The sequence below is a fragment of the Dipodomys ordii genome, unplaced genomic scaffold, assembly GCF_000151885.1.
Source record: "Dipodomys ordii isolate 6190 unplaced genomic scaffold, Dord_2.0 Scaffold5, whole genome shotgun sequence".
NCBI classification, from domain to species: domain Eukaryota; kingdom Metazoa; phylum Chordata; class Mammalia; order Rodentia; family Heteromyidae; genus Dipodomys; species Dipodomys ordii.
Window position 1 is genome coordinate 17,157,769 of NW_012267221.1, and position 26,889 is coordinate 17,184,657.

The 26,889-nt window shown below is 35.9% G+C and overlaps 1 protein-coding gene across 3 annotated transcripts in view; it reads right to left on the reverse strand.

The window, feature by feature from the left end:
• Nucleotides 1-496: 496 nt before the first annotated feature.
• Nucleotides 497-26,889, reverse strand: part of Ttc21b (tetratricopeptide repeat domain 21B) — a 51,688-nt gene continuing 25,295 nt past the window's right edge. For all 3 annotated transcript variants that reach the window (XM_013029890.1, XM_013029898.1, XM_013029906.1), the window contains 16 exons: nt 25,513-25,731; nt 23,865-24,103; nt 23,153-23,225; nt 21,254-21,364; nt 20,062-20,200; nt 16,748-16,854; nt 14,987-15,175; nt 14,164-14,274; nt 12,946-13,027; nt 11,614-11,764; nt 11,255-11,416; nt 8,451-8,646; nt 7,170-7,394; nt 3,591-3,711; nt 2,221-2,288; nt 497-612 (listed from right to left, as the gene is read on the reverse strand). In XM_013029890.1, the coding sequence (XP_012885344.1) occupies nt 535-612; nt 2,221-2,288; nt 3,591-3,711; nt 7,170-7,394; nt 8,451-8,646; nt 11,255-11,416; nt 11,614-11,764; nt 12,946-13,027; nt 14,164-14,274; nt 14,987-15,175; nt 16,748-16,854; nt 20,062-20,200; nt 21,254-21,364; nt 23,153-23,225; nt 23,865-24,103; nt 25,513-25,731 (2,271 nt within the window). In that variant the 3' untranslated portion in view covers nt 497-534. The remainder of the gene's footprint in view (nt 613-2,220; nt 2,289-3,590; nt 3,712-7,169; nt 7,395-8,450; nt 8,647-11,254; nt 11,417-11,613; nt 11,765-12,945; nt 13,028-14,163; nt 14,275-14,986; nt 15,176-16,747; nt 16,855-20,061; nt 20,201-21,253; nt 21,365-23,152; nt 23,226-23,864; nt 24,104-25,512; nt 25,732-26,889) is intronic.

Below are 26,889 nucleotides of genomic sequence, written 5' to 3' on the forward strand. Positions count from 1 at the left end.
TTTGATCCCGAAGACAGTATAGCACTCTAATTTAATTTTGCAAAACCTGATGTGTCTTTTGAGTTTCATGAAACAGGTAAACAACATATTTAATTTAAACTTTTATTAATACAAATATTTAAAATACATATTTTCACAAATTATCCACCAGATTTATTTTTAAGCCTTTGAACTATGGAATAAAAATTAAACAGATAAATGCATTTATAATATGCTTGCTAAAATAACTAATACCCCCTATGAAAATATATACTATCTAGAAATTAACAGAAATATTCTTTATAAAAATGAGTAATACTTTTACCACAGACATAACAGATCTGTACCTAATCCAAAGAGTGAAACAGACTAGCTTTCTTCAGCTTTTCTATTAAGCACCATTTGACACAGCACTTCTTGTTATACACAGCAGCAGCCTCTGCTGGAGGACGGAAGGTAGGCTTCAGTGACAAAGCGTTAGCTCACACTTGTTTTGTACCAGAACCCAAGATACATCTTTTTTTTTCCTGCTTACTGAAGTTAAAAATCACTGTTTCAAGGCCTTAAAGATGAGCGTGCTTTATCAAGGATTTCTTTTCTGATTTTTGGATACGCTGGATGTGCTTTAAGAACCTGCAAAAAAAAAAAATCCCAAGAAGTTGTAATTAACTTTTATGAACTACTAAGTGGAAGCTACAAAGCTTTACTACAAATGAGTACAGTGACTTGGATTTCATTGCACCCATGTTACAGTTGCAATGATGTCCAGAGGTGGCAGCTTATCTCTAACATGATCCCTCACTTATATTAATATATGAATAGATGAGAATAGTAGAGCAAAAATGCTACATGTGGAGACAGAATAATAAAACTGGTTCCTTAATAGATGAGGTGCAGAAAACAATGATAAACTATTTAGCTGTGACATTTAGTGGTAAGTGACTTTTCTTTTTCTTCTAGTTCTTTTTTTTTCCCCCTCAAGACTAGCTAGCATGCTACCACTTGAGTGACAGCTCCACTTTTGGACTTTTAATAGTTAACTGGAAAGTTTCATGGGCTTTCTTGCCCTGGCTGGTTTTAAACTACAAAGTCCCCTGAGTAGCTAGTATTATAGGTGTGAATCATCAGCACCTAGCTGGAAAGTGAGTTTTAACCAGAAGCACACAATGGATTTACCTAGAGTCATTTTTAGGCCTCTTACATTCAAGACTGGAGAGACTCATTTTTTAAAAATTACTCCATAAGTGATTCTACTGTATAGCCTTAAATTAATGTACAACCTTAACCTTAATGGGAAACTTTGTGATACAAAGAGACCCAGCAATCAGTGCTGATCACTGAGGCCTAGCATTTTCTATAATGAAGTGATGCATAGTTATCAGGCAAAAGGGACGTGAAAAATATTTTCTAAGGAGCTTTTCTAAAAGGTTTAGAACATCATATGGGTAATATCAAAAGGAACTTTGCAGATCCTAAAAGAGAAATTTAAATATTCATCAATTCAGAAGAATAACATATAGTAGAAAATTAAAGAAATGTAATGGAGTTACTTCTAAGTGGCAGACTACCCTTCACCTCGTTTGTGAATCTCTGAATTCTCTTAACAGATTTGGACAAAAATGGTCAAGGATCTATAGTTACAACAATGACTTGAAGAATCTAAATCATCTTTAAATATACTCTCACTTAACTAGTCTTCTCTTTAGGCACATGTGTAAAAATGGAACAATTAAGCCTGTTGATACTGGTCTAGGAAGGTCGGAGGAGGTAAGGGAGAGTGATGGAGGGGTGAGTCTCATCCAGGTACACTGTATGTACATATGGAATTGTAAAATGTATTGTCAAATGTATCACCAAATGTATCATTTATGATAATGCATGTGGGGTGAAAAAAGAAAAAAAATAGATTGTTTCTTCCACTAGCCTCAGTCTTTACATGGACAAACATACATATTACTGTTTAAGCCCCAACTCAAAACCTGTGTGATTTAGGCACAACACTGATTAACTCTTCAGAACATATTTATATTTAGTAAGTCATTTAGCCAAAATTCTCCATCTTTCACTTCTATTCAGGTGTATCTTGAGACCTTAATTGAAAGTAGGAAATTGTGTTTCTCAAAAATTTAAAGAAATCTAAATTTAATCCTAACAAGCATGAGGCCCAAGCAGAAGTTCAAAACCTTGTACTAGTCTGCCTCCCTCAACCAGCCTCCCCATTAATCTAATTTAAGTGTTTACCTGGTGACATATATCAATTGAATCCACATATCTTTTTGCTTTTAAGTAATTAAATGCCAATTTGTAACCTGTTAAAACAAACAGAATCATAATGGTATGTGAGTACATGGGTAGTAATTACTGTTTTTCCTTCTTTTTTGCTGGCTAACTCACTGGAGAAACTTTAGTGGAGGCTGATGACTACTACAGAAAAAAATGTTGTGATGACAGAAGGTGGAATGAAACAGAAAAGCAGCAAAATAAGAAAACAGAGCAAGAGAAAAGGACCACAGAGCCTGCCATTCCAAAACTTTGGTCTCTATCACTTATTACGAAGTAGCAACTACTATTTTAGTGTTAAAAGAAAACAGAGCAGGGCAGTGAATATTACAATTCTTCATTTATATAACATGGATCTATTCAGAACTTAATATATTAGGCAAATTGATTGCTGTAGTTATGAGATTCTCATTCTATTAGGAGAGGAAGTACATTATTTAAATAACTACATGACTGAGCAATTTCAAAACCGAAACATACTTCCTGGAAGACTTAAGTCAAGACCAAGGCCAGGAGAGTTACAATAAGGAACTTGAACCCAGAATGGAATCTGAAGGATGAGACAAAAACTAATCCAAGCTGGGAACTATCCTTAGAATAGACAGTTAAAGTTTACAATTAAAGGCTCCTCATCGGCAAGGAGGAAAGGCCTCTGTGTTCCAGAAAGCAGAGCTGGACCATTTCAATGAAATATATTTCAGCTCATCATAAACAAAAAGGAAGGCATGGGATGAGCTTGCCCACAGTGAAGAGTGAGGCTAGGTCACTTAGTACATTCCAGATGCTGCCAAGGTATAAGGAATACTGTAGACACTAGCGTTCCTCAAACTAATAGTCTACAAACCACAGGAAGTAGATGATGTTTCTAGACACTCAGGAGAAAATCCTTGTCCTGTGGTCAAGTAATGATAGGAAATATGGCCCTTGTCTGCTATCTATAACAATGTACAAAAGTGTTCAAGGCTTCTGAAGGTCTAGAGTAAGGAAACTTGGGTGACTTAATCTAATTCGTTGGCCTAATTTATTTGATGATGGGACACTTTCTTTTTGTCGTAACAACCATTTTCAAAATAGCAGAGGGTGAAAAAAAAGAGCAAAATTATTAGGCTAGAAGTCCTCTTAGATGGTTATGGGCAAGTTTGGACAAGTTAGGACTTTAGAAAATTAGAAATTGTAATTCTGTAAGTAATAATTTATTATAAGCACAAAAATATATTCTTAGACAAAAACTAGTTCCTGATATTTTATACTGTGAGAAATCACATTTCAATGAAAACTTGTACATAAAACACACCTTTGTGAAAACTTTGTGCATAATTTGCTAAACTCACCTACTGATGGGTTTGTCTGGTTGCTGTGTTTCCATGCCATCTCATAGTTGAAGGCAGCATCTGAGTATGCTTGCTCTTTCTCCATAATGTAGCCCATATATTCATAAGCTTTGCAGCAAGACTGTAGGAAAACGGAGGGTGTATCAATAGGTTGATATTGACACAATTAAGAATTGAAAGGTTTAATAAAATGATTATCAGGAAGCTGAAACATGTTTAGCAGAAGGGAGCTTAAGAGGAGAGGGGGGCAAATAAATGAAGGGAAGGGGCATAATAATGTAACTTGGAGGGATGGGTGTGGTTAGAATAGATGAGGAAAATGATGGAAGGAGTGACACTGACTAGATGCAATGTACACATAAATTGATGTGTTGAATTGAACTCCCTTTCTTAAACCTACTTAAAAATAAGGGTTGTGTATGAGTACAGAGATCCATCATCACATGAATCCATTTTAAAGTAACCTAAAATGATGGCTTCAACCTTGAGTATGAGACCAAATTATAAAATGTAACCAGGGGATGTTGATGCTAAGTCATCATTCCAAATCTGTCAGAATCAGGATTAGCAGGATTTTGTTTTACAGAATTAAAATACACATGAAGGTATATGTAATATGTGTGTGTGCATGTGCACATGTTATCAGAAAATAATCCTTATACAGTGTCACTTCATATGTTAGTGTACTTCTCTATGAGAACTTCTTTGACATAACCACAGCTCATAACATGTAAAGTTTCACAATTCTTTAATCGTCACATATCCAATCACTATTCATATTTCAAATTATATATATATATATATATATATATATATAGTAGTTTGTTGAATTAAGGATTCAAATAAGGCTCACACTGATTGGGTCTCATCTCTTCTATTTTCAGCATTAAGTATAAACAAGAATATTCATCCTAGGGTTTCTCTCAACTCAGGTTTAGATATGTTTATATAATATATTCCTCTGTTACTAATTTTCCTGAAAATTATAATTAGATCTAGAGGTATGGTTTTATTGTTTTACTTCTCTTACTTAAAAGAAGAATTTTTTTTGGTCAACATTTGTGTTAAAACTATCAGCCATTCTGAAGCTGAGGTGTTGCTCAAGCAGGAAAACACTTGCCTAGTAAGCACAAGGCCTTGACTTCAAGCCCCAGTATCATAAATAATTAAACTGAAACTTGTGTGAGCCCATCCTGCCATGGAAACCCAGGCTCATCACATTAGAATGAACACCCATGCTGATGTTAGAAATTGTTCTAGAACACCCTCATACTCTCTCCACCCCTCCAAACCATTTCACCCTCCCAAGCTACTAAAACAAAAACAAACACACAAACCACTAATAGTATAAATGAACATAGAAACAGAATGACTCAGGCTTTCCTACTACTCAGCGGAGCATTGTCAGATGCTGTCTATTTAACATTTTGATATTTAAAATTTTAAATTCTTTTGATTTAAAAAGAAATTCCATTACATTATTACTTGTTTATGAGTAGCTCTCTTTTCTCATCGTAGCCCTGGCCCTGACCAGGAAGCACAGAATTCCTGAACCTCCTACTTGTTATGTACACTCACATATTCTTCAGCAATAGAAAGTGGTGATAGTCTATCATTTTTCATTAGTAGGAAAATGTCTATAATGAGAACCGTCTCCCTATCTACTATTTGGTTAACCAATAGTCTAGTTTGTACAGAAGAGACAGGACAAATGCTTAATCCTTTATCTACCAGTTTGAGGGATAATGGTGAGATTTCAACCTATTCCAGGAATCATTCCTATTGGTCCTTGCAGTATCCTAACTGGCTCCTTGAGCATCTTGAAGTTGGCTTCTGAGTCCCTGACATGATTGATCACATTTGATTGCTTCTTTGTCAGCTGGTATGGTGAGGTGTTCTAGTGGTATCATCCTGCCCCCAAACTGGAGGCTTTCCACTTTTAATTGACATAATCCAAAATTCCTCAGCTTTAGTTTCTCAATTTTACACTTTCACCATGGACTTGCTCAATTTGCAGGACCAAACAAAGTGTCTAATGTAGCCATCATTCAATCAGGCCAGGAACTGCTATCCGTGTTCTAGCACACAGATTTCTGCTGCATTACAAGCCTTAACTATACCCAAATTGCATAATGAAAGACCAGGTATTTAAGGTTCAACAACTCATAGTTTAAAAGTTCAAAACTTATAAGTATTCTCTGTTTACAAGGCCAACTTAACTAAATGTAACAGATCATGAGAACAGCCTATACATACTTAAATGGATGAAAGTAAGGTTTTTAAGTTCCTAAGAAGTATCTTAATAGTAGCAGATAATTGTATCTCCTCTTTAGAAAACAAATGATCCATTTCATGATCTCATTTGCTCAAAGAGAATAGATATACTGAGATTTAGATTTTGAATTGGTATGAATCTGTGATGATAAATGTCTCCAAGTTTCTAAGGCAAGTATAATTATTGTTTATTTTTCAGAAAATAACAAAACTTAGGGCTGGGAAGGTGGCTCAGTGGTAGAGCGCTTGCCTTGCATGCATGAGACCCTGGGTTCAATTCCTCAGCACGACATAAGCAGAAAAAGCCGGAAGTGGTGCTGTGACTCAAGTGGTAGAGCACTAGCCTTGAGCTGAAGAGCTGAGGGACAGCACCCAGGCCCATAGTTCAGGCCCCACGACCGACAAAAAAAAAAAAAAGAAAATAACAAATCTTAGCTTCAAAAATACTGTCATATTGTCATGAGATACACATTTTCCAATAAATCGTTAAGACAGGTGTTATGGCTCATGCCTATAAAGCTAGCTTTCAGTAGGGGGCTGAGATCAGAAAGATCCCAGTGACAGGCTAGCTTGGACAAAAATAGTTCATGAGACCCTATTTCAATCAATAAAAAGCTGAGTGTGGTTATGTGTACTTGTCATTCTCACTATAGGTTAAGTACAAGTAGGAGGCTAATGGTGTAAACCAGATGGGAAAAAAGCAAGAACCTATTCTTATTGGTAGTGTGGCTCAAGGTTACAGCTCCTGCCTCGAAAGCAACAAGCCTTGAGTTGAAATCCCAGGACTACCAACCAACAAAACAAAGTTGCTAGCAAAATGCTTTACATTGATTCTATGGACTTAAAAGAGTTTCAATTTTCAGGCTTAAAGATAAGGATTTTATATTAAATTGAATTAAAAGCTACAAGACTTTCCCTCACAAAATATATTATGCACGTAAGATTCTAATATCATGGAAACGATGCACAGCTGTAGTATATTCATCAAGAGTGGCTTCTAATGGGAGGGACAGACATCCACAATTAATGTTCTGTAATTTTCATTAGTTCTGAGATGAACTGGGTAATCACAGACAAGTGCATGGCATTCCAAAAACACTTTCTCTAAGTAGGGCATCACCACAGCTGAACCCTTGAACTGTGTAAATCATTTTTTTTCCTTTCCTTTCCTTTCAAGGGCAAATGGCTTCTTATATTAATCTGTAGTTCCTGACTGTGGCAAGAATAAACATTAATAGTCAGAGGAAATGGACCTACACGTTATAAAACAGGCTAGCAATTATTTTTTCCTCTCTGATCACCTACTCTGTTATGACGTAGGCATCGTTTTAGTAGTTCTTCTGCCATGTCGTACTTTGCTGACTGAATATAAATATCGGCAAGGAGTAGCCAGCTCTTCTCAAACTCCTCAGCATCAATAGGATTCCAAATCATTTTTGAAATTCTCTTCAGCTGATTTCTAGCTCGTGGAGTCTGCTTCAAGATCATGTAAGCAGTGGCCATTCCTAAGAGGGCTGGGATATGATCTTTCTGAAAGAAAGCAAAGAGTTAGACCACAAGAGGCAAAATAAAATAGTCCTCTGATTAGAAGAAAAACACACAAACCGCATATGCTACATAAAAGGTGCTCTTTTGTCATGTGGTTGATATAATAATTCAGTAAGTCTGCTGATTCCATAATCACACAATTTTAACCATCAGTGGGACTCATTTTTCAGCGAGGTTGATGGGGGACATAGGGGTTGTAGAGGAACGAAAGGAAATAAAACATTTTAGAATAAGTGTTATTGAGCAGAGTTTATTTCAAATTTAATATTTTGTCTTTTTAGTTCTTTCATCTAGCAGGACCAAGATTTACCTGCAAGTGACAGTCCTTAGGCATATTAATTTACGTTTCTCTTTTTCCTCTTTTCCTTTATTAAAATCAAAATCCCTCTCTACGAGTGAACTTTGACAAAATGTCATCACTAATATTTTGGAAATTTCATGGTATAAATTCATGTCTTAAAATAGGGTGTTTGATATAGACGTTTCAGGTTTCTGATGGAATCTGTAGAAAGCAATATTCTTTTTTTTTTTTTTGCACATGCTTGGAGGATAGTCTATCTTGAGCCAAGCCCCCAGGCTTTTTTTTCTTGCTCTGTTTATTTTTAGGATAGGTTCTCATTTTTTGTCTGGGCTGGCTTGGACAGTGATCCTATGTATATTTCCCATACACCTGCGATGCCCATCACACCTGGCGGGTTTTGAGTGGGTTAGCTGTGTGAGTTTTGCACTCACTTTACTCTCTTGCCAGGTTGTTGCTATATGCCACTTGAGCTTCCCTTTCAATCCCATTGTTTCTTTTTGCGGATTACTTTGCAGATATAGTTTCATGAACTCTCCTAACCAAGGCTGGCAAAACAAGTAAAAAAACCCCAAAGAACGCAAAAGGTGATTTCAGTGATGCTAGAGAACGTCCTTCATTGCTGAGGTAGTTACTAGTTGTCAGTTTAGTCATTCTCCAGAAAAGAAACAACAAATTAAAATGCTATTTCTATACTAACAGGAAAAGACAACATACAGTTGAAAAAAAAAACTACTAACCTCCACGGTTGCTATCTCAGTAAAGGCATTCAATGCTTGTTCAACATTTGCCTTCTGTTTGGTGGCCATTAGACAATAGTTTTCCATTATGCGAAGCTGGACATGACCCTGAGCCGTGTGAGGTTTTAGTTCTTTAAGGAGTTTCTCTGCTGTCCTCACTGCTAATTGCACAGACTCTTGCTTCTCTGTTGAATTACTGTACACATTAAAAATAAATCATGATGATGATTTTTATGACACAAAATTTAAGATTAGAATCAGACCTTCAGTGTATGCTGGTTTCTCTATCATGTATTTAAAGGTAACTCTTTGTGAAGAATGTCACTCATTCTCTTGTAATACAGAGTAATGCATGGTTATTTTTAAACAAAGTTAATATAACCTTGGTAAAACAGTACTAAGTCATAATTCACTCTATAATTTAAAAAAAATTAGTATCTATAATGTGGTAACTTAGTTCATTCCAGCAAGAAGTAAAGAAAAAGCAGAGCCATACAATGATCAAATAGTGTTATAAACTTGGAAAGTAAAAGGGAAAAGGGATAAGAGAAAGGTTTAATTGAATCTATGTTAAATGCATTTTCTATGTGAGGAAAACCAACACTCGATAACAAGCGTCTTATCTCACAAGTGTTTTGTCTTTCTTAGGCCTTAGGCTCTTTACCTTACCTACAGTATTCCACACTTCTCCACAGTTCCTCCCTTTGGCTTCTCTAATTCTGCTCAGCTTTGGTTCTCTTCTCTCACACAGATTATTCCTGATCTCCTTCCTCCAAATCTCTTATGCTTTTAGTTCTCACATTTCTTTCACTATACACTTACAAAGAGACTGTTTATGGAGATACCTGTGCAGATATCTTCCTAGTCTTTAATTCCAAAACTTAGTTCTCTTCTAAATTCTAGTTGTTGTTGTTTTCTTTTATGCTGGTCCTGAGACTTGAACTCAGGGCACAGTCCCTGAGCTCTTTTGTTCAAGACTAGTGCTCTGCCACTTAAGCCACTTCCAGATTTGGTGGTTAAGTAGAGATTAGGGTCCCGTGGACATTCTTGCCTGGATTGGCTTTGAACTGTAATCACCAGATCTCAGTCTCCAAAGGAGCTAGGATTATAGGTATAAACCATTGACACCAGGTTCTAAATTCTAGGTTCGTTATTTTTTTTATTTGAAAGTATAGCCTAGAAGAATTACAGAATGCTATGTAAACCTTCCTAAAAGAGCCAACACAAAAGGTCATTTTCCTACTTTCAAAATCTAATGGACTCCATAATCCAAATCTTGACATTGTCACCTCAGTCTAATCAGACTACTTAATTTCCTGCCACTCCTCCATGCATTTCCCCTCTTCTGCCTGGATTTCTATAGTACTTAAGACACACGTTTATCCATGCCTGTTGTGTTTGAGATGAAATGGTTTCAGGTATTATCTTTCATCCTAAGTAAACTGCTTGCTTCTGAAGGCAGAAACTGCTTTTATGCTCCCTCTACATCCTTATGCACCTCCATCAAGACCACCCCAATTTTTAGGAGACAGAAGCAATAAATACAGCCTAATGGAAATATAACCATTTCTAGATGTACTTCATCATAAAAAAAACAGTTGAGAATAGGTAGTATTCAATCCTAATATTGCTTCATACTCATCAGCCACCATATGAGACAAGATGACTGAGCTTCTTTCTTTTTTTTTTTATACCGTTGTAGGGAGTGAGATATTATATGCGAATATAAATAGGGATTGAAAAGGTGATGTGCAGAGGGGTTACAGTTACCTAAGTCAGATAAAGAGTACATTTCTTTTTGAGCAATGTCACCCCTTACTTCAGTCTCTCCAAGTTTTTCCCTCTCAATCCCCTCCATAAGCTGTATAGTTCATTTTCAACATTGTGTCTAGTGAGGAGCTCTGCTGCATTTGTTCACCCTTTGTCCCACACTTCCGTGCCCTTTCTTATCCTCCCAAATGAACAAACAAGACAAAAGGAAATGAAAACAAAAACAAAAACATCAACAAAAAAGAAGGAGAAGAAAAAAAGAAGCCTTGGTCCCGACTCATTCTAGGGTTAGGACTGGGTCTAGATATGCCACCTAGGTCTGGAGTGCTTGAGGTATTTGACCAATAATTCCTGGATTGTATTACTCACACTATTTTCATAATAATAGAAGGCAGCAATTATACAAACATTATCATTGTCTATGGATTCCTTGATAAGAAAAATGCTGAGATCAACATAATTATAACTGTTTCTTCTATTTCTGTTACTATAACCAATAAAATATTAATTTCTCATTTATTGCCAATATTTACTTTGCTCTGATATCATTAGAAAAACAATTTTATCAATAAGGATTAGCTATTACTATACTTGGTAAGTTTTCCAATTGAAAAATGTGTATATGTCAACATCCACTGTGTGTACTCATGTATGTCTGTTAATGAAAGAGGATATTATTATCAATCAATCAAGAAATTTTAATAAAATGACATACTAACTAACTGAACAAAACAGGGCTTGACATAAAATCATTTTTTAAGCTATTACTATTTTGGGTGTGGACAATTTTTGTAACTGTTTATCTTCATAACAAGTTTATTCTCATTTAGGGAACCACCACCCCTCCCCTTCCCCCAAAAAAGCATTTCTTGCCTGTTTCAGAAAATCGCTATCTTAGTCATTTGCAGGATGATTTATTCAACTGACTTTCCATTCCTTCTTGTCTACAATTTAGTTCTCTTTTGAATTAGTGTTTCTTATCCCCCAGGATTTAAAAAGAAATGTGTCAAAGATAATGTATAAACATTACTCACCCCAGGTCTCCATCTAGGTTTTCAAATACTTCACCTCCAATAGTTTCATTGTCTGGATTCAAACAGATTTCTATCATATTGTAGATGGCATTTTGGCCCCAGTCACTATCTTTCCGAGCTTTATTAAAATGTCGAAGGGCATCATTTGGTTCTCCAGTATACCTTGTGAAATATTTAGAAAAAATTATGCTAATTGCTGGATGAAATTTTTAGAGCTATTTTATGAAATGCTTGGTAGGTAAAAGTAGTAAAATATTTTAAAATGTAGACTTTTTTTTACAAGAAACATAAATTTTACATAATCTACAATGAGAGAAATAAACACCTATCATGTAAGATTTATTTGCCAATAGATTTACCAAAGATGTAGTCCATTACAGTACTGAAATCCTGGCTCCAGTTTTGCTCTGGAGTTAAATTTCTCAGCCATTGAAAAAAATCTTGGAACATCATGAAGTTTACCACATCTTCTTAGGAGATCAATCAAACGAGATAAAGTCATATAATTATCTAGAAACAAATAATACCTCAGATATGGACAGTGTTTTGTGAATCTTGCTCTAACAGCTACAATCCTACTTTATTAATGCATAATTTACTTCAAATAGAAATAGAAATAAATAACTATAAATAAAAACAAAGGAGTGTCTTAGGAACCACAATTCCCGAAAGAGTAGATACCATTTTCTGGCAGACATCTGTACAATGAAGCTTTCTCCCAATTCTTTCTAATTCTCTCTTAGTAATACACTAGTGACATAGACCAACTTAATACCCTTTTAAAACTATAAAAATATTGCCAAGAACAACTTAAGAATATTCAGAAGGGAAGTGGACTGCTGTTTAAATGCTGTGTAATGGGAATAGCTTAGGGATAAATGAAGCATTATGTATATTACCTTTATTTTTTATTTTTATTTTTTACAAAGGAAAGTCTTTTGTTCCCATCTCCTGGGCTTATATTGTCTTTAAATGTCAATTCAGAAAAGGAGAAAAAAACAAACTAGAATCTAGAATCCAGGAGAGAAAAGACAGAAAACAATGACCTGGAGGAAACAAGGGCAAACAAGGCAAAGTTGAGTGGAGAGAACATTGATTAATGTAAAGCCCTGAGCTGACATGGCAGTGATTTTGTGCTGATTAGGGCAACTAAACGAAACAATGCAGGGGATTTCAGGAAAAAAAAAACAAAAAACAAAAAACCTCTTGGTAGGTAAAGGGTGGAATCCAATGGACACAAGGAAAAGCCAGTGGCAAACGGAATCAGACCTGGGAAGGACACGGAGTCAGGGTTCGGAAGGGAGTAGATTTGGTGTCAAGGAATGAAATTCATCTCTAGTTGTTTATATTATCTCAGTGCTGTAGGTGAAGAGGCTTACAGATGAGGGTAAGGAAGATGGAAGGGGTGCTTGAGGTTTGAGGAGATAGGAGGAAGTGTGAAGAGCAACTGGAGTGAGTAAACTACAGAAATACCATAGGATTAACAGGCAGCTAATCTGAGGTTTATGGTCACAATTTAAAACAAAGCACTGCATTTTTCTTTGGGCTATTTGAGCTACTCAAGTCCATATGTGGACTTAGCAGAGTCAGATCCAGAAGGGCTGCTGTTTTCCCAATAAGTTATCAGTTAAAAAAGAGGATAAAAGGAACTGAATACATTTCAAAAACACATGTGGTCAGTGAGTATTTACCTGGTTTGCGTTCTAAAAGCTGTTGTAAATGAAACACTGCTTGTTCATAGTCCTGTTTTCTGAACATGAGATCAGCCATCATCTACAAAGATAAACTGGGTTCTAAAAATACTGTTGCATATTTATACAAAGCATAGGCTTCTAATCAGGATTTAGCACTATAAACATACCTATAAAAATATGAGGAGCAAAGATTTAGAAAGGCAAATCAAAGATGTAACTAAAATTGTTCTGTTCATAAAACTGGATATTTAGCAAAAAATGTTTTAAGTATAGGTTTTAAAAAGTTTAACAATTTGAAGAGCCAGAGGCAAGGATCAGTTATATTGCTGGAGCTTAGCTGGTGTGAGGTCCTGAGTTCAAACTCTAAACTGCCAAAAGCCAAACAACAATTTGAAGGGAATTTAGTATTTTATGTCTTAAGATAGGAAACATGGCTTGCCTTTAATGACAATAAGAAGTTTAAACACAAAACAAAACAAAACTTGTCTTAAATATGTGAGAGGAATATAAAACAAGGAAGACCTACTGAGATTTTTCATGTGTCTTAAATGGATTATTTATATTTCTATATAGTTATAATAATAACTTTTGGCCTGGGATAGTGACATATACCTATAATCTCAGCACTTAGGAGTCAAAGGTAGGAGGTTCATGTGCTCAGCATGGGCTATGTAGTGAGACCTTGTCTTAGGGGAGAAGAAAAAAAAGTAGAAAAACAATACCCACATTTAGAAATATGAATCTTACACATTGTCATCCAAGCATCTGAGTAAATGCTGAGAAAAGCAAAGCTCTATTTAAAATAGCCAGATTAGAATGATACGCATTTTTTTGCACTGAATTACTTAAATCAATTCAGCATATCTAGGTAAGTACTCAAATGTCTTTAGAAAATTACTGTTTTACTATATGAACTCTATTTGACCACGCCACCCTTTAGGCATAAAGAAACATGAACTTGATCCAAAGGGTGAGTAAAAGAATGAGCCCAGTTTGTTGTCATTCTTTAGGTGAAGTTGAGTGCTAATGATTCTTGTCCTTTGTTTTTGCAAAACTGATTTGGGCAAAACAAAGGACAATGAAATATGCTATTTCTTCCAAAATCAGTGGGACCATTCCTCACCATCAATATGAGTTCTATAGGGCATACACAGAAACTTCTACCTAGAAAATAAACCCAAGGTCCTTCCCAGCACATGGGTCTCTCAGACTGACCATGGTGGCAGGTTCATTATCTTGGTCATTCTGGAGGAGCTGAGAACAATGCCGCATGGAGGCTTCAGGGTCATCTTGAGCCAGATACAGTCGGGCCAGTTCCAACATTATCTACAGAGCAAGAGGCAAGAAGAGTCAGAAGCTGGCTCCAGAATAAAAAAAAAAAATTCAGATGAGATTAAAGTTCAGCTGATGCCAAAGAAGACAGACAGGAAACCATAGCATGCCCTAGCTCTATTTTCTCTTCTTAAAAAAAAAAAAAGAGAAATAGAAAAAGAAGCTCAAGTTCTTTAAGACAGGACTGAGTCCAGTCCTTTCTACCTCTTGAAATCTGTCTGCTCCTTTATAAATGAAATGTCAGACAAACACTCTCAAAGGGATACTTCAGAATGAAAAGGGATTTCTACTCATTTAGCCACCACTGAAAGGGACTTGTGTGCTTATGCCTTACTAAACACATTTATTTCTATCAATTACCACACTGGGCCACTGGAGGTCATGGCTCAATGTGAACACTTTGATATCTTCAGTACTTAAATAACATGAAACACAGAAGGGTATGATAGCTGTCTAATTAATGGAATTAAACAACCCAGATGCAAATATTTATTATGTGACTGAGAAAACTTGTAAAATCATAACTAAAATACCCATTTTACTTGTTACAAAAGTAGGAGTTTTGGGGCTTGGTTTACATTACTTACACTACCATGGTTTCAAAACTTAAGGCATCGTATAAGTACATTGAAATTTTCCTGACATAATACTGAAATCAATAACATCTGAAATAAAAAGGTGCTTGAAATCAGATGCAGGTACTAACTTTATTATCTGTTTCACAATGAATCAGAGCCTCTTTGTAGAACTTAATTGCGTTTTCATAGTCTCGCTGAGCAACAGAATGCTTTGCAATCTCTGCACAAATTTCCGCTGCTAAATGTTTCTGGGCAGGAACTGCATCTGGCTGTTCCATCTGAACACGTTTCAGTATTCGTGTTTGCAATTCTCGAGCCTAGAAAACAAATAGCAATAATAAGGAATTAAAAAAGAATATGGAAACCAAACAACTTTCAATAGGTTCCACACTGTATAATTTTATAGAAGATATATGGAAGCATTACTAGCCCTTGATCTAGCAATGAAGAATCTAAAGAAAAGGTTTCATTAAGAGCTCAGACCTGCACTTGTTTGGGAATCACCCAGGATCTTTCCAATGAAAGTACTCTGAAGTTATTAAAACATTTTCTAGTTTTTAAATTAATTGATTAATTAATTAATTTCAAGGTTTGACCTTGAAGATCAGGCTGACCTCGAACTGGAAACTCTCCTGCCTTAGCCTCTGGAGGGCTGAGATTACAGATATGCCCCACCACATACGGATGTCTTTCCCCTTGTTATAAAGATATGCATTATTATCTCACTAAAATTAAATCTACATCTAGATGCTATTAATAATTGAAAGTTTAAAATATTTATTAAATTAATAAAATAGTAATCATAACAATAATAAAATCAAATATGGGCAGGTCACAGGTGACAAGGATATATTCATATATTGTTGGTGGCATATGAATTAGTCTAACCTTTCAGGGATACTCTACAAAATAACACAATGCCATTAAACTTAATCAGGCAGATGAACTTAGTTGTTCTACTCTTGGGAAAAATACTATTCAGGACATTATTTGGAAGGAAAAATGAATATAGACTATTTATTGTAAGGAAGAACTTTGCTAATTGTAAAAAGTGACAAAGAAAAAATAAAACAAAAAGCAATCTATATGCATATTTTTTTGTGTTCATGGATTTATCTACTCTCTCTCTGGTCAAATTCTGAAACAATGGTTGATATCCCTTTGGCAGAAAGGCCTACCTCCATCGCTGTATCTACATAGATATTCCCTGCTACCCCCATTTGGCCTTCAGGAAGTGAAAGGAGAAAGCAGAGATTAGTAGGGACCATCTCTAACAACGGTGTTGAGAGTCCTGCTCTAGAAGCCAGGCCCCAGGCAGCAGGCATTTTACAGAGACCAGATGGTCTTATGGCCCCAATGTGTTCTGCAGTAAGTCTGCAGGATAAAAAAGTAAAAATGAGAGAAAGTAGAACCAACTCTTAAACATACGCCCAAGGCAATGTCCTGAGGATAGCTGTCTTTTCATTCAGCAGCATTGAAACTGATATCCCATGAGTCTTAGACTTGAGATAGCCTGTAGGTTTATACCTGTTGTTCCAGCCTGAAATGACAAATGTCTAAAAGATCAACAATTTATTGCCTAACTTCTATTCTGAAAACCATAAAATACTAAGAAAAATTTAGAGCCTAAATACATGCAGAGAGAGAGTTTTAAGCTGAAATTCTGACACAAGCTATGTGACTTCAAGCAATATTAAAAGAAATTTCCTGAACTGTAGAACAGAATCTAAAATATCAAGCTTCCTTGTCACATTAATTAATACTACTTAGCCTGTATAATCATTTTTGGTTTGATATATTTTCTGTAATTCTTGGGAAAAATAGATTTTCTTGTTACACATATATCCCTTACTGTTCACATCTTCTAGCTCACAGGTAGGCAGGCTTACCTGCTGTAAGGAAATGACTGCTTCTCCAGGTCTTTCCATTTTACTGTAAACTTTTGCTAGAAGAACTTGTGAACGCCCATCTTCCATGAGTGTTGACAGTTCATTTACTGTGAAAGAATAGTATTGAGAGAAAAATGTATTCATCTTAAATAAATATATATTTTTCTACAATTTTAAAAGGTGGTCTTTAACAATGATATTGAAAAATACTGAATAAAATTATTTATTTATATTCCAGTTAACTAATACATACTCAATTGTTAAAAAAAGATTAGAGGACAAAAACTGGAAGGAAATTTGAAAAACTGGATAATAACTAAAATGGTTTCTTGCAGGAAACATGTACCACCTGAAAGATTGGCAAAGGATTAAAGACACAAGATACATATTATGAAGAGATAATGATCTAACCTTGTTAGAGATACAAATTAAAATCAAGGTTTTTTTTTAATGATTAATACAAGACTATCAGGAAATTTTTAACCTTAGGAAAGATTAATGAAGTGATATTCAATCCCAGGAACTACAAGACATACAAAGTTCTTAACTCAGTATTTTTCCAGCTTTTATCCAATTTAAATGTCCATCAATAGATGATGTTGAACACAATATAGTATTACGATATAAACAGTAGACTACATCCTAAAAATAAGAGTTTTATTTGCTAATAAGGAAGTTATTCAATGAAAGATTCACATTGCCATAATATAGATATTCTATTATCCATTGAGGTAGGAAAAAAATGGCATTACTGTCATCCCACAGTGCCCCTGGGGTATTGGTTCTAGGACTTGTGGCCAATATCAAAGTCCATGGGGTTCCAGTCCCTATATAAGGCAAATCATCCCTAGCTATGTATAACAATCAATACCATGTAAAGGTGATATGAATTGTTGTTATACTCTATTGTTTAGAAAAATATGACAAGAAAAGAATGCCTGCACATGTTCAGAACAGGGGTGTCTTTTTCTTTCAAATATTTCTGATCCTTGGCTGGAGATATCAGTGCACAAAGAGCAGAGGCACACTGCAGATGGGCTGGGCGGCTTTGGATGCATGCCGTGCAACCTATGAAGAGCAGGTTGTTTGGAAGGTAGGAGAATCACCATTTTCACTCAGTTCCGCAATCTTTAAGTTTTGACAATGAGCAAACACTAAATTTTATTTTTTTAAAAATAATGATTGCAAAAAAACTTGTACAAACTTGCAAAAAAGGCAATTTGAAAACACATTTTTTCTTTAAAAAAAACACCACTTGAGCCACTTCTAATTTTCATTTTTTATTTGGGGGCTCAGGTTAACTTTGCCTGGGTTGATCTTGAACGTTGATCCTCCTACCTCCACCTCCAAAATAGTTGGGACCATAGGCAAATAACACTATACCTGGCTTGTGTTTGAGACAGAGTTTAGCTATTTCTAGCTAGACAATCTTCCTGTCTGTGTCCCTAGGATTACAGTATGTACCACTGAGCCGGGCCAGCAAAAACGTTATGTACATTAACTTTGAGCCATTATCTTCTAAAGATACAATCAAGTATACGTGATGGAATGAAATATAATCATATTTACTGTAATGCAATTTATAATATCAAAACAAGCAAAAACCAACTGACGGTCCAATAATAGAGAAACCTATGGAGTTATAAAACAGGATAGAATGATATGAATGTACTACTATCCACTGACATTTGGGATATGTCTATGTATAATAGATAGAAATTATATTTATTTTTCTGTTGGTGGTACTGGGGTTTGAACTCAGAACCCTGGAAGCTGACAGGCAGGTGCTCTCACCACTGAGCCACACCTTCAGTTATGTTGGTTATTTGAGAATGGGTCTTGACTCTTGCCAAGGTGTGTACCTGGACTGTGTTTCTATTCTCTTCCCACTGTAGCTGGAATGACAGGAGTCACGATGATACAGCACTTCTTCCAATGAGACAGAGTCTTCCGGACTTTTCTGTCCAGACTAGCCTGGAACTGCCATCCTTCCCATCTTAACCTCCCATACAGCTAGCCTAACAGGTGCGTGTCACTAGCACCCAGCTGAACCACACATTTTTTTAAAAGGAAAATTATGCTCACTTTTTTTATACATACACATAGACAAATACATAGAGAAAAGATATACAACTAGTCATAAATTACTTACAGGAGGTAATGTGAGAACAGATATGTATGACGTTTGGACATATAGATGATTAAGCATTACTATTCATTCGTAGTACTTGTTTTTTTTTTTTTTTTGGTGCTGGTTCTGGGGCTTGAACTCAGAGTCTGATGCTGTCTCCTTAGCTTTTTTTTCCTCAAAGCTACTGCTCTACACTTGAACCACAGCTCCACTTCAGTCTTTTTGATGGTTAATCAGGGATAAGAATCCCTTTCCTACCTGGGGCTGTCTTTGAGCCGTGATCCTCAGATCTCAGCCTCCTGAGTAGCTAGGATTTATAGACACGAGTTACTGAGCCAGTAGTTGGATTTTTAACAAGATCCTTATTTTTACTATTTTTAAAAAGCAAAGATTATGAAAGTATCTAAATACTATGGAGGTAGTTGTAATTTAGAAATAACTTATTTTATATCAGTTAAGGAGGTAGCTCTGTTCTACAACACAGTTATTTGATTCATAAACTTGTGGCTAATGTGAGTTTTTTTTTTAAGGGGAGAGCTGTTACTGGGGTTGAATCTTAGGGCCTCATACTCTCAAGACTGTGCTCTACCACTTGAGTCATGCCTTTACTTCTGGCTATTTATCAGTTAATCTCAAGATTTGTCTTTCCACACTGACTTCAATCTGAGATTCTCAGATCTCCACCTGCAGAGTAGTTAGGATCCCAGGTGTAAGCCTGAGCCACAGGCACCTGGCTGTGGTTGAGTTTTAAATACCTTTTAGTAGAGTAACATCCTGATAAAAGAAAAAATACATATAAATTTATATAACCAAGTAAACATATAAAATATTGAGCATGTAAACTGGGCGCTGGTGGCTCACGCCTGTAATCCTAGCTACTCAGGAGGCTGAGATCTGAGGATCGCGGTTCAAAGCCAGCCCAGGCAGGAGAGACGGTGAGACTCCTATCTCCAATAAACCAGCAGAAAACCAGAAGTGGCGCTGTAGCTCAAGCGGTAGAGCGCTCGTCTTGAGCTGAAGAGCTGAGGGACAGTGCCCAGGCCCAGAGTTCAAGCCCCATGACCGACAAAAAAAAAAAAAAAAGGTTAAAAATATTGAGCATGTCAATATATACTATAACAAAAAAATAAAGCGGATAAGATTTGTTATGCACTTTTGTCAAATCTGAAAGCCTTTTTCATACCTGGTTCGTGAGAGAGAGCATGCTGAAGAACTTTCTCTGCTTTCTCGTACCATTTCAATTTTAGTAAGAGCTCAGCCAGATCATAGCAAAGGTAATTCTGTTGTCCACTTTTCAGAGCAGCTTCATAATAAGTGATTGCCTAAAGGAAATTCATTTTAGTTAGGAAAAAAGGCCATAAGAATGGCATTGCAGCACAAATATTTTGTACAACAGATTTATGGCAAATCCCTAACTGAAAATAACCTGGCATGTACCTGTATTATTAGTTAAGTACAGCATCTTTCTTTCCTTTTTTGCTGGCACTGGGGTTGAACATAAGACCCAAATGTTTACTTGGCAAGCACTCTATCATTTAATCCTGTCTCTAGCCTTTTATGCTTTAGTAATTTTAGGGATAGAGTTTTGTGTGTCAAGTATGGACAGTGATTCTCCTATTTTTGCACTTCTCAGTGTAGCTGATATGAGAAGTGCGTACCACAATGCCAAATTACTGCAAAGATGGAGTCTCACTATCTTTTTGCTTAGGTTGTTTACCCAACATGATTCTCCTAACTGTACCACTTAAGTAGCTGCTGGAATTACAGGCACAAGATATCATGCGCATCAGCATGCTGTTGTTTTTTTGTTTTTCAGATTTAAATATTCCATATGTAAACTTACGTATCTTACAATTGGCTAGCAAATAGTACTTGACCACAAAAAAGTTTTTTCACAGGTTTTGTTCTAGAGACCAGTGAATCTTAAATTGTATATTCTTTGCTAGCTAGTGTATTATACATGTTTAACAACTGACAGAGGTAGATACACTAGATCATTTCAGCTAAAAGAAAACCTATGGTTTTTATTAGCAAACAAAATGACTCAAAGTACAGTTTGCCCATGTTAGTTCAGCAGCAAGGACAGTGGTCATGCTTTATTATGTAATAAAAGAGAAGGAAGAATAGAAAGTTGTGGTAACTGATTTGAATACAAAGATTTACCTGGAAAGGGAAGACCAAAATAAACTCTAGGTTCCAAACAATATGAAGCAATAAAGAATGTAAGATTCCAAGAAAACTTTCCCTACAAGGACAAGTTCTTGAACATGAATTTGGGAATTTTCAATCATCCAAGATTGCTTGTTGGCAATTTCTTAAGAGCAGAGTGTGATCAGTTTGATCCAATAGACATAGCTCAAATATGAAACACTTACCTTGAAATAGTTGTGAGTTTTGACAAGAGCCTTCCCAATTTTGCTTGCCAAAGTCCCATCTTTTGGGTTCTGGTTTAATGCCTGTTCATAGGCAACTATAGCTTCTTCGGGCTAAAATTGTCAGACACAAAATATAAGCAATAAAAATTGGATCCCATTAAGTGACACCGTTTTTATAAGTCTCCAATTCTGCCAAAGGCTGTCTACAAATGCAATGCAAAACCCATCAATATCCAATCTCATTCTTTAATGAAATAGAAGCAGCAATCCAAAAGTTCATATGGAACAATAGCAAAAACAGCGAAACTAATCCTTAGCAGAAAGAACAGTACTGGAAGAAAAATAATACCAGATTTCAAACTCTACTATAAAGCCATAGTAATTAAAACTTCTTGGTACTGGCACAAGAACAGACCTGAAGAACAATGGAATAGAACCGAAGACCCAGAAATGAACCCTCAGTCCTACAGCACCTAATCTTTCATAAGGGAGTTAAAAAAACAAAATGGAAGAAAGATAGTCTCTTCAGTAAATGGTGCTGGAAAAACTGGTTAAACACCTGTAGAAAACTAAAATTAGATCCTTATATATCACCCTGCACCAGAATCAACTCCAAATGGATCAAAGACCATCAGGGTGTCAAAGCAGATACCCTGAAAACATTACAGGAAGGAATAGGAGAAATCCTAGGTCTCCTTGGCACAGGCTGAAATTTTCTTAATAGAGACCCAGTAACACAACAAATCAAAGAAAGGTTGGACAAATGGGATTGCATGAAACTTAAAGCTTCTGCATGACAAAGGACATAGCTAGCAAGATCAGTAGAAAGACTGGGAGAAAATCTTCACTAGCTATACAACAGACTAGGGCCTCATATCTAAAATATACTTAGAACTCAAAAAATTAAGTCACCCAAAAACAAATCCTCAAAGAAACAACTGCCCCATTAATAAGAGGGCTAAAGACTTAAAGAGAGACTTCTCCGAAGAGTAAATAAGAATGGCCAATAGACATATGAAGAAATGCTCAACTTCTTTGTCCATAAAAATATGTAAAACAAAAAAAATATGCAAAATAACATTGAGATACCACCTCACCCCAGTTAGAATGACTATAATAAAAAAAATGTAATAATGACAGACGTTGGAGGGAATGTGGCCAGAAGGGAGCCCTACTGCATTGTTGGTGGGAATGTAAACTTGTTCAACCACTCTGGAAAGCAGAATGGACATTCCTCAAAAGACTACACATAGAGCAACCCTATGACCCAGCAATCCCACTTCTGGGCATTTACCCAAAAGATCACAAACAAGGCCATACTAAAGCTAACAGCACAACTATGTTTATTGTAGTATTATTCACCATAGCTAAGATACGGAACCTACCCAGATGCCTCTCAGTAGATGAATGGATCAAGAAAATGTGGTATATATACACAATGGAATTCTATGCCTCCATCAGAAAGAAAGACATTGCCCCATTTGTTAGGAAATGGAAAGACTTGGGAAAAAATTCATACTTTATGGAACTAACCAAGAATTGTTATCCTGTACTTTCACAAAAACTACATAACTAATAAGAACAAAATGAGAGCTTCCTGAATTGTCGTTTCGGGGAGTCTTCCTAATAGCCACTGGTTCAATGTTGTGTATAAAGGGGATTCCTCATGCATACACCATTGCTTCTCCAACACATAACTGTAGCTCTGCATTATTGAGTCTCCATATATAAAAAGAAAACACTTCTTATTGAAATAGCTATCTTCCTTTCACTGAGATGACTGGATCTATAAATATTGAATAAGCAGTACAAAAAAGCTATATCCTTTCAATGAAAGTTATACTAATCACAAAGAGTAATTTAAAAAAATTCTAAGTTTAATAACATTAGAAATTTTACCTCTTGAATATTCATGTATGCATCACCAAGAAGAAGAAAGGACCGAGGGCTGGGCATTCTTTCTGCAATTTCTCTGGAAAACAGATCAACTCTACTTAGTTAACTTGAACTTAGATATTTATATGATGTACATTTGCCAATACTTACTTAATTCATGAATATTTTACAACGTTCTTAAAACTAAAGTATTCTCTTTAAGCATATGCTTGTGTATTTTTTTAGAAGAGGAATAGCAGTATGTTTCTGTGTTTATATGTTTGTTGTGTGTCCCAGTAACTCTTAAGAATATCATTACAAAATAACTTTTAAAGTTCCTGCTTTTCCTCTGAGGAAAAAAAATTAATCCAGAGATAAGATTGGTGTATATTAACCTATAATTTTCTTTTGTTGCAACTAATATATCAGGTATTGAATATATCTATTTTCTAGATTGCTATTTTTACAAATTCTTGTAAGTTATAAGAATATACATAACTCCTGCTTTTCTCTTCTGAAACAGGAAGACTGGAGATGTAGAAAGAATAGTTGATGAGATTAAGCCATACTTTGAAGTAAGCATAAGTATTTTCTCAATAAAGCCAAAACTTAAAGTGTCTGACAGAAAGGATCTGTAAACTATCTATGAAGAATGTAAAAGAAAGACTAAACCATTGTTGGGATTTAATTTTAGGGATAAATGTATCAAACTATCTGGGTTAAAGTAACTATTTACCGGTAACAGGTGATATATAACATTTTCTCTTTCCTATACTTCAAATAAATATCTGCCATTTTTTCCTTGGTCTCTATGAAGTAAGGCTGCTCAGCAGTGACATTCCGAAGCATGTTCAGAGCCTGCTCAGTATCTCCTTGGGCCAGAGCTAGGTCTGCATTAGCAATAGTAACCCTCAGTTCTTCAGATGTTCCAGAAAATTCATGGATGGCATCTTGTAGAACTTTTGCTGCCTCATGCTGTTAAGATGAAATAAATATTCTTTCAGAGTAATCAACAATTTATATTAGAAAGGAGCATGCTCTAATGGAATACAATAGGTATCAAATGCAAGTACACTTACAGTATTTATAAATAAGTTGATAGATTTTTAGAAACGTAAAAAAATTAAAACTTAACTCGGAGACCAAAACCAGATGAGTCATTAAATACTTGTTAACTGGATAAATATTTTCACAACTAGGAAACAACAGTTGCTTCATTGCCATTGCTACTACATTTCAATAGACACATCTTACCTAGCATTGAGTTAGCCCATTTAATATTCACATAACCTTCTAAGACACTCACTACTATCATGTTCTAAGAAAGCTAAGATTCAGAGTTAAAAGTTTCAGAACTAGAGCTAAGATTCAGAGTTAAAAGTTTCAGAACTAGAGCTCTAACTCAGGCAGACATGTTGGTCTTAGATAAGATCCAGCCTGCAGTCATGTGTATCCACGCATGTATGTCCACACACGTATGTCCACATTGCTCCTCATCAAGCAGCAAACTACTGCATTTCCTTACTGTCTCTGGTAAGTGCTTTTATCTCACTTCCAAATTTGTATCTCTAAAAGTCTAAATGTCATTTATTCTAAAGTTTTTATTAACTTTTTTCCAGGCACTGGTGGTTTATACCTGCAATTGTAGCTACTCAGGAGGCTAAGATCTGAGGGGTATGGTGTGAAGGAAACTCAGAAGGAAGTCTATGAGACTCTTATTTCCAATTAACCACCCAAAAGCCCAAAGTAGAGCTGTGGCTTAAGTGGTAGAGCATTAGCCTTGAGTGAAGAAGTGAAGGCCTATGCCCTGAGTTCAAGCACAAGTACAGGCACACAGACATAAAATTCATATTATCTTTAGAGGTTATAGGATTTACTAACTTCAGAAGTGTTAAAATGTGAAAAAGTACATCTTAACTAGCAGTATTATTTCTAAGTATCCATCTCGCTCTGACCCCTTTGATAATAATAGATTCATCCAGAGTTTCCTATGTTTTCTCAGATTAGAATTTCAGGTTGCTATTTTCTTATTTCAGTAGAACTTTCATATGCATGAGAATGTATGTGTGTGTGCTGGTGGGGTTGCACACTTGTATTAATTCTTTTAGGAACTTGTAAGGTTCTAACTGCATTAGCCTTTGACCTCTCATGCTACCAAAGTCCCCATATAGTATATTATCACCTTTCCTGGTAGCCAATGTAAGCACACTGAGACTTAAATTACCCAGGAACCAATTGTGCTTAACATTCAGCGACTTGCAAAAAAGCACATTTTACTCTAAAATAATGAAAAATAAATCTTCTAAACTTTACTCCTTCATAAAGGGAATAATTCTGGCTTTTAAACTTGCTACTGAACAAAATTCAGATTCAAGCTGATTTACCTGTTCTCCATTTAAACGGTGAACTTCCACCAACTCAAGAAAGATGGATAAACGATTGCTTCTGTCCACGTCAGTTTTCCTGGATTTTGAGGAAGTGCCCGTTCTCCTCATTCCTGGTAAATTCATTGCCATGTGCAGGGTTGTAATGGCTTCTGATATTTCTCCCATTTTCTTTTGTGACTGAGCTTTGATCAAATGATATAAAGGATATTCTCTCACCTGGGGAAATAGTCAATAGCTATTTAAAGTGCTCACAGTATCAATACATGTTACAGTCCATCAAACATTAAAACAATATTACTGAGAATAGTCATCTGTGATTGTACAAGGTCTGTTTCTGTCCTCTTAGTAACTTCCTAATCATGTATTCTGTTACATCAGATTCTACCCAGCATCCTCCTGCATAGCAAGAGGTTGATCATGAGAGAAAAAAAAACACAAAGGAAGACTACACACAAGGCTACCATACACATACACACACACACACACACACACACACATACACACGTATGTAATCTTCAGGAAAGGAATTACTTCATGTGCAACTTTTAGTACCGACAGTTCTTAGTTTTCTGGAAACTCAGGTTCTCCTTTCAACTTTTACTTTTAGAATTGAACATTTCAAGCCAGGCATGGTAGTACACACCTGCAATCCCAGCACTCAGAATGAGTGGAGCCAGCCAGGAATTCCTGGGGTTCTATGCTAGCCTGTGCTACATAGTTGAGTTACTATCATAAAACATCAAAAAGGAAGAGAAAACATTTCAGGGATTTTACCTTTTTATTCTATCCTAAACCTGTAACAATGAAGCTTCTGTATTTTGGCTATCAAGTGTTATAGAAAAAAACAAACAACAAAAAAAGGCAAAAGCCTTGAGGAAAGAGAATCCAAAGGGAAGGAGATGACCTGGAGTGAGGGGGACAGTGGGGGACCTCTGTGGCAGTGGCTGTCACCCTGAGCTAGCCCCCTGAGCCCCTGTGAAGCTCTGCAGCAGTCTTCATGCTTGGTTCTCCTAGAGATTTTGAATCACAGGGTGGGTATTAGAATCAGACTGACTCACTGCCAGATAGAGAGCTATTGTACCAACAAGCTGGAGATAGTTTCTGCAAAGTTTGCTTAGAACTTTTAACCTCTTGTTTACTCCATCTTCTAGTTTACCTAACAGAGTTTGAGATCTTGTGAAGCAAAGTAAAAATTTGAGGAGACATCTTTCATCACTAAATAGCTCAGGAACCACTTCAACCTAAGATTCTTCCTAATGTTTAGAGAAAATATTCACGGTATCTGGATAGTAACAGTGTATTTATACACTCAAACATAATGATTGCAAAAATGAAAGACATTTACTGATGATGAATCTAAAGAGAAGTTTGAAA